Genomic DNA, 8,510 nt, shown 5'->3' on the forward strand with positions numbered 1-8,510 from the left:
TGCACCAAGAATAGTTCACATAAGGGCATCTCCAGCCGTTCGGCCCCAGGGCGCCTAAATAGAGCGGCCTGGGGGCGTGCCGGCGCTAGTTCGGCCTCTGGGGGCGACCTAACTCCCAGCCACGCCCCAAGCGCCGGCCCCAGGATGCGGGAAATTTAAACTTGGTCGTTTTCGCTCTCAAAAGACACCACAAATCCGGCAATCGGACGTAGTCTGGCGTTACAAAAAACAGAGCACCGCACGCCGTAGGTTCGCGTGCGCAATGATTCACTCGGCGGGGTCGGCTCCAGGCGTTGGCGGAGTCGGCGTACGCGGGCTCGGCGGTGTCGGAGCTGCTTCGGTGCTGGGCTGTGTCGGCGCGGCTTCGGCACTGCTGGGCGGCGATGTAGAGGCGTCGTTCGGGCTTGGCGTCCGTGTGGTCGTGGACGCGGGAGCTTGCGTCGTCGGCGTCATCCACGTTGCCGTCTGCATCTGGTTCAGGATGAGGCCGCGCTCCGCCATGTACCACACCCTGAGCTGCTCGTCGTTGCTCTGGAGCATATCCGCCCCGCCCATCAGAAAAGCCATGTCGGTGTTCCTCTTCTTCGCGGCGACGTTCGTCCGGAGCAGGTCGAGCTTGATGGCGTTGTTCTTCATCAGCGACGACCACCGCGCCTTGGTCTTCTCTTCACGTAGGACGGCCCGGGCCTGGGCGTCGGCGAAGCAATGCTCGATGGACTCCTGCACTCGCGTGGTTGCCGCGTCGGCGTTTTTCCCCTTCTTTGCCAATTTGTGGCCGTCCGGCCGCCCCTCTGATGCGCCCGGAGTCGTCGCGTCCGGCTTGTATGTCTCCTTGGCCTTGTCGAGGGTACGTCGGACTTCCGCCCACTTCTCGCACTTGTCAATGCGCTTGTAGACGTGGAGGTGCTTGAAGTCGGCGTCTTGGTTGTCGCGCCGATACATGGTGAACATACGCAGCAGCTGCGCGGAGGAACAAACAGTTGGCGGGCAGCGGGCGTTGACGACGAAGAGATGCGGGCGAACGGCGTGCGTACCTGATCCTCAATGCTGGCGCCGCTCTCCGGGCGAGCCGCGACCTCCTCGATGATTCCATGCCATTTGTTGCACGCCAACTAGATACGCCCCCAATGGTTCGCCATCGCCTTGGAGCCGCGCTGCATGTAGACGCCTTTGAAGTACGGGTCGACGAGCTTCCGCTCGTCGAACTCGGCCTTGATGCGGTCCCAGTACGTCTCGAAGCTCTGGTTCGTGCCAGTGGTCGGGTCGAGGCAGACGACTTTCCATGCTTCGGCGAGGCATTCCTCCTCCTTGGATGTCCATTTGATGCGCGCTTCGTCTGTCCTAGCCGCCCGCTTCTTCTTCTGGCGCCCCTTCGTCGGATCAGGAGCTGGCTCCTCCTCCTCCTCGTCCTCATCCTCGTCCTCCTCCTCGGGATCCTGCGCTTCGTGCGCGTCCTCGCCGTAGACGTAGCCGAGCTCGGCCTCCATGTCGCCGCTGAGATCCACTACCTCGTCCTGGGTTGCGAACCCGGGAGACGCGGCGGCCGTGGTCGATCCTGTCGCGATGATGTCGTCCATGTCGGCTCCTATGTCGTCCGTGTCGCCGAGGTGTGAGAAGGGCAGCGTCCCACGGCGGAGATGGGGCGTCGGTGTGGTCGCGTAGGCGGCGGGCGGCGAGTAGTTGTATGGAGGGTACTGCACACCGACGAAGGCGGGCGAGGGTGTGCGCGTCGTGGGGTGGCCATGGGGGAAGGTCACGTTTGGGTTGAACCCCCCGTGCGCATCGCCGTCGGCGTAGCCGGGCGACGACGATCCCCATGGAGATCCGACGCCTTGCTGTCCCCAGGGCGCGTACTGGGCGTGGCTGACGACGGGTGGATTCATCATCCCCGCGTGGTCGACCGATGAGGAAGACGCCGCCTCACGCGCCGCGTTGTCGCGGGCCTTCTTGGCAATGGCCCTGTTCCGCCGGTCGGTGGTGACTGCGTCGCGTCGCTGAACTTCCACTCTCCACTCGGCGTTCGACATGCCCGGTGGCTTCGATGGCGGCGCCCTCGGCTTCCTCTACTTCGGCTGGGCCACGGTGCCAGTCATGATTGCTGCCTCACGCGGCATGGCGTACTTCTTCGGCGGCATGGCGGCGACTGGAAGGTGAGCTGGAGGGGGTTTGGCGGGAGAAAGGGAGGGAATGGCGGGAGGAAGGCGAGCGAGCGGAGGAGATGCGAGGGAAAAGCGTCAAGAAGTGGCGGGAAAAGGCCCTCGGGTCGCCGCCAGGGCGGGCCCACGCGCCTTTTTCCCTTGTGCCGGTTCCCCAAGCGTCCCCCAGGGCGCCGGGTTCGGCCTGGGTCCACCGGCACCAGTTTTGGCCCGAGCCGGCAAAAAACGGGTTTCTGAAGACGTGACTGAGCCATTTTTTAGCGCCAATGCGGCAAAATCGCTTAGGAAAGGCCTGTTAAGGGCGCGGCTGGAGATGTCCTAATATATCTCGTGCAGTGGCGGACCTACGACTGGGCAAAGCCAGGACATGGCCCGCCCAGCTCAATTAAAGTTTAGTGAAGACTGTTCTATTTTTTTAGCTGGCCCGCGCAAAGATGTGGATGCAGCTCCGCCACACACAGCCGCACGCGCGGGAGTGGATCTGATCCTGCAAGTATACTCTCTACCGTCTACATGTATGCATGCTAGGAGACCATATGGGATGGAAGTGACCCCTGTTCCATGCCGTCTATGTCAGTGTATGCTGTAAAAGTGCGGGGACTGGATCTGATCCTGCAACTTGTATAGTATACTCTCTACCGTCTACATTTATGCATGCTAGGAGACCATATGTGACCCCTGTTCCATGCCGTCTATGTCAGTGTATGCTGTAACAGTCAGTTTTTTTTCTTTTTACAAATGTGGATCCTGATATGTCATTAGACCTTTGTGATCCTTACTTTTTTTTGCGGGGCCCTTTGTGATCCTTACTGATATTAACCACGACAATAAGTTGTGGAAGAAGGTGCGAGGGAGAAAACCAGTAGTACCGGAGAGGGTATGGTGGAGAAAGAAGCCACTGTTCATGGATCCGCGTGGTGCTGCCCTCACGCGCGCAGCACCCAAATGTGTGTACAAGTGTTCTGCTACTCCATGTTACCTTCACTAGCCATATTATGTTGAGGCTCTAAATGTGTCACCATCCATGAAATAATCGTCTTTGAAGCCGGCCGGCTGCTTTTCAACGTACGTAACTCGGCCGGACCAGGTATGTTTGAATGATTTATCTCATTTTAGCCGCCTATATATCATGTGCATATGCATAGATAGGTTCGTCCATCATATTCATATCTAGTAGACGACAACAAATCAACCACGCTGGCGTTTTTGTAAACATGATGACGTTAGTTAATTATTGCCCTGACGAATGTCCGTATCATCCTTTCGGCAGAACGAATGGTATGATCCCCCGTTATTGTCCTTGCTACTAATTTAATTTCATACTAGATCACAAGAGATTTGCAGGCACTCCACAAACTCAGCGCGGGGCGGCTATGTGATGGAAACCCACGATTCAAAAGAAACCGTATCCATCTGGATGTTGCATTCAGGATCTTCTTCAGGGCCTCACTTTGGATGTTATCTAGCTAGCTCCTTCCAAGTAGGTATCTACCTCTTGTCTGTGCTATTTATCTGCCTGTTTTCAGAAGAGTACGTCTTGCTGCATGCCATGTTTATTTCTTCTTGATGGAAATGATCTTGTCTTCGTCTGAGTAAATTGATGAATTAGTTGGTGAGTCTATTTTGTCTGGGTTTCAATAGTGTTTAAGGTTGCCGTGCGATTAAATTAAGAAAGCAACTATGGGTTTGTCCGTCTTGGAGTTGATTCCTACTTATCTTTTCTGATAAATAGCTCTTTTACTAACTCAAAATTAATTCAACATATAGCATGGAGTTGACACACAACATATAGCATGATTAAAATGCACATAACCAACACTAAGAGTCTCACAAATTAAGAAAGACATAAAGGCAAGAGTAAGTCATGTGCGACCGAAACTATGTCTGTGTCGACGATGGTGAAGGTCCTATCAGGAGACTATGCCACCATCCATATTGGGAAAAATCTCCTTGACCAGCTGCTCCAAACATGTACATACATCCACGAACAGAGGAAGATACTCCATTAGTTGTAGCATATACCACGTACGAAGCCAATGCCTACAACGATGGATAACCTACATGGGAGAAGAGCTTTTACATTTAAGAAACCATATAATTTCAACAGAGACAATATGACCATAGTGAGACACATGCTACCACCCTTATTAGTATACAATTTTTGGGGGGGTGTACTGCCAAGGCAAACAATATATATTGTCAACACTTGTTGGTGGATACAAATTTGACATTATTTGGATGGATCACGTAGAACATGCAACCATGCATCTGAAAAAGAGGCGTTTGATTGTCTCATCAAGATTGGAAAACTACAATGAGGTATAGAGATGGATACTGTTCTCGGAGTGTGGCATTTCCCAACCACTTATCCTCCCATAATCTAATCTCTGAGCCGCCCTTTATCGTGAATGAATCAAAGCGGAAAATATGTTTATTTGCCTCCATCAGTTTTGCCCAAAAATGTAAGTTTCCATGCTTCTAGCATGTTTGAGATAGGCTTTTGGACCTAAGCACTTATTGCATAAGAGGGTTTAACATACACCATCCTTGGTAAGAAGCTTATAAGGCATTATTTTGACATGGATGTCCTGCATACCTAGACCTCCTTGTCGACAAACCATACTCCATTTGGTCAGATATATTTGTTCTTTTCACTGTCCCCTATCAAAAGAATTTGGATCTAGATCTTGCAGAATCCCTTTTGAGAGCTGGAAAAATGAAAGCACATGAAGAACCTAGTTCATGAGAACATGATTGATCAAGACAAAGTATTCCTCCAATAGAGAGCAACTTGCCTTTTCATGTACCCACTCATTTGCCTAAGCACTCTCCAATGTGTTTGCACTCTTTATTAATGAGGGGTCGATAACGAATCAGAATTCCCCAGCGTCGAGTAGTACTATAGCAGTATCTGATTTGGAGTTGAATCCTAGTTAGGCGTGGCATAGGTATTAGGTACTGCAAGATTGTGTTCTATCTCATGGTGTCTGCAGGAGCACTTGGGATATTCAAGGCGTTTTGGCATGTTCGTACATAACGAAGTTGAGGTGCTAGTATACGGCGAGTTCTGTTGCCGCCGGACTTCAGTTGCGGGCTTGCCACCTTCCAAGAGACGGGCGGTGTGAGACGAGGATGAGGTGTGAAGTTTGTGTTCAAGTGCTCATCGACGTAGGGTTCTGTTGTAGTTGAAGCCTATCACAATCGAGGGGCTATTGTGTGTGGTGAGTGAGGACGAAGACATGAGGGATTATTACAAGACGTCACCACATGTAGTATGCAAATTAATAGCCAGCCTCTCATGGTGTCGTGGCTCTACATCGGCCTGCAGTTTTCTAAATAAACTATGGACCAAAAAAGATGCCTTGCTCTTGCTGCCTGCAGTCTCATAGCTTGTAGCTATAAAGCCAGCTGGGATGCTGCCTGTGGGGATGAAACACAGCGGCCATCATTAAGTAAACAGAACAGCCATGTCGCAGTTGCAGCATGGCCTCCACGAGCTGCTGCTGCTGCTGCAGGCGAGGTCGCCGTCTCCACAGGCAGCCCTAGTGGTCTCTCTGCTGCTCGTCTGTCCACTTCTCGTACTCCTCGTGGCACGTCGCTTCGGGACGCCGTCGACGGCCACCGTCACCGCGAGAGCCAGAGAAGATCAGCTGAGCAAGCTGCCTTCTCCTCCCAGCAGGCTCCCCATCATCGGCCACCTGCACCTCGTCGGCCCCCTCCCGCACGTCTCGCTCCGAGACCTCGCCGCCGAGCACGGACGCGATGGACTCATGCTCCTCCGCCTTGGTGCCGTCCCAACGCTCATCGTGTCCTCGCCGAGCGCCGCGCAGGCCGTGCTGCGCACCCACGACCAGGTGTTCGCGTCCCGGGCCTACTCCCCCGTCACCGACATCCTCTTCTACGGCTCCACGGACGTCGCTTTCTGCCCCTACGGCGAGCACTGGCGGCAGGTCAAGAAGATCGCCACCACGCACCTCCTCACCAACAAGAAGGTCCGCTCCTACAGCCATGCGCGCGAAAACGAGGTAGCCATCCATCAACTTGAATTTGATTGCACCATGTGCATGTTGCGAGAATATGTTTTAGAGCTCCCTGCATCCAGGCCCTTCTTATATAGCCATCAATTTCTCGCATCGCAATTTGTGCAAGTATATTTCTCTTTTTTGTTTCTCTATATAGAACATGTCTTGAAGTTTAAACCTATGTAAAACAGTAAAGCTTTCTAACTAGAATCTAGGATTAAACTTTTAGATTTTTTGGTCAAACATAAATATACAAAATAAGTTTTGTTTGGTTAAAAAAAATCTTATTTTTAGTATTTATGTCGGACCAAAAATTCTGAAAAAATTATCCTAGATTCTAGTTAGAAAGCTTTGCCGCATTACAAAGGTTTGAACTTCAAGACATGTTCTATATGAGAGAAAAAAAAGAGAATAAAATATGTAGAAAGTTAGTTGTGTCACATAGATCTTAAAGCGACACTGGAGGGTCGGGATAGCAGGGCCGGGATGCAGGTGCTCAAAAACTCTGTGGCTGTGCATGTTGTCCACCTCATCAGACATAATGAAATTAATTATTGCTGCCTCTGCTCGCCTCCTCGATCAACAAGGTGAGGTTGGTGGTGGCCAAGATCCGGGAGGCGGCCACCACTGGCATCGCCATGGACATGAGTGACCTCCTCAACGCATTCGCCAACGACATCGTCTGCCATGCTGTGGCCGGTAAGTCTTTCAGAAAACAAGGCCACAACAAGCTCTTCCGGGAGCTCGTCGAGGCCAACTCGTCGCTCATCGGCGGTTTCAACCTGGAAGACTACTTCCCAGTGTTGGTGAAGCTGGACTTCATCAAGAGGATGGTGTGCGCCAAGGCCCGGAAGGTGAATAAGATGTGGGACAAACTTCTCAATAGCCTCATCGATGAGCATGCAAGAAGGCCCGCGTCAGAACAAGGCGGCGAGGAAAGTGACTTCATCGACGTGTTGCTTTCCATTCAACAAGAGTACAATCTTACTAGAGACCATATTAAGGCTCAGTTGGAGGTATGACCTCACAAACCTCACCTACCTACATATATTAAGGTTCCGTTCCAAATTATTTGAAGTTATAGCTTTGTGTTTAGTCAAATTTAACTATATTTGACCAAGTCTATTCAAAAGTGTCTTAGTATTTACAACATCAAATATATATAGTATACGGAATATATTTTGTAACAAAGCTAATTTGGCTTCAATAATATTGTTATATTTTTTCTATAGACTTGGTCAATTTAAAAGAGTTGACTTAAGACAAACATAAAACTTTAAAAAATTTGTTACGGAGAGTGTAGCTTATATATGTTGTTCGTTCTGATATGTGTATACGTGTGTATGTATGTATGCAGATCATGTTTGAAGCTGGCACAGATACATCGTTCATAGTGTTGGAATATGCCATGGTTCGGCTCATGCAAAAACCCCACCTCATGAATAAGCTGAAAACCGAGGTCAGGAGCACTATATCCAAGGGGAAAGAAATGATTGCTGAAGACGATCTGAGCAGTTTGGCCTACCTAAAGGCAGTCATCAAAGAGACACTTCGGCTCCATATGCCCGCACCGCTCCTTGTGCCTCACCTCTCCATGGACGACTGCAAAATTAATGGCTACATCATACCATCAGGGACGCATGCCATCGTCAACAGCTGGGCTCTTGCAAGGGATCCTAGTAGCTGGGAGAGCGCAGAAGAGTTCATGCCTGAGAGGTTCATGGAAGGTGGTAGCGCTGCAACTATGGACTACAAGGGAAACGATTTCCCCTACTTGCCCTTTGGAACTGGGCGGAGGATATGCCCAGGTATCAACTTTGCTATTGTGACCATTGAAATCATGCTAGCAAATCTCATGTACCACTTTGACTGGAAGCTACCATCAGAATCAATGGAAGCTAGCATCAGTATGACTGAATCATTTGGGGTAACAGTGCACCGAAAGGAGAAGCTCCTCCTTGTCCCTGTAGTGCCGGAAGATTAAAAAAAAGTGGTCCATAGGAACTACCCACATAATAGTCATATGGATTTTCAGACTTTTTGTTAAGCACGAGTGTATTGAATAAACAAAGCATTGCATCAGAAATCGATCACCATATTCATGAGTATAAATTAAGACTAGTACATGAATGCTCATTTGAACAGTTTATAACATTATATGTTCGACTCATTGATTGAAATGTCCTTAGCAGCAATACTCAATACTTCCTTGTACAACTTGGTTTTTGGTAACAGATAGATAACCTTGCTTACTTCCACGGGCCACAATCAAAGAGCCTCTGGTGGGCTTCCATTTTCCTTCACCATGGTAATTGCCATTGATGAGATCATC

At 50.3% G+C, this 8,510-nt stretch overlaps 1 protein-coding gene across 1 annotated transcript; it reads left to right on the forward strand.

The window, feature by feature from the left end:
- Positions 1–5,623: 5,623 nt before the first annotated feature.
- On the forward strand, positions 5,624–8,162 carry LOC119358718 (3-hydroxyindolin-2-one monooxygenase-like). The gene is made up of 3 exons (XM_037625152.1): positions 5,624–6,148; positions 6,766–7,194; positions 7,536–8,162. Exons 1-3 carry the CDS (start codon positions 5,624–5,626, stop codon positions 8,160–8,162), a joined length of 1,581 nt encoding a protein of 526 aa, XP_037481049.1.
- The last annotated feature ends 348 nt before the right edge of the window (positions 8,163–8,510 follow it).

This window comes from Triticum dicoccoides, chromosome 2A, assembly GCF_002162155.2.
Source record: "Triticum dicoccoides isolate Atlit2015 ecotype Zavitan chromosome 2A, WEW_v2.0, whole genome shotgun sequence".
NCBI classification, from domain to species: domain Eukaryota; kingdom Viridiplantae; phylum Streptophyta; class Magnoliopsida; order Poales; family Poaceae; genus Triticum; species Triticum dicoccoides.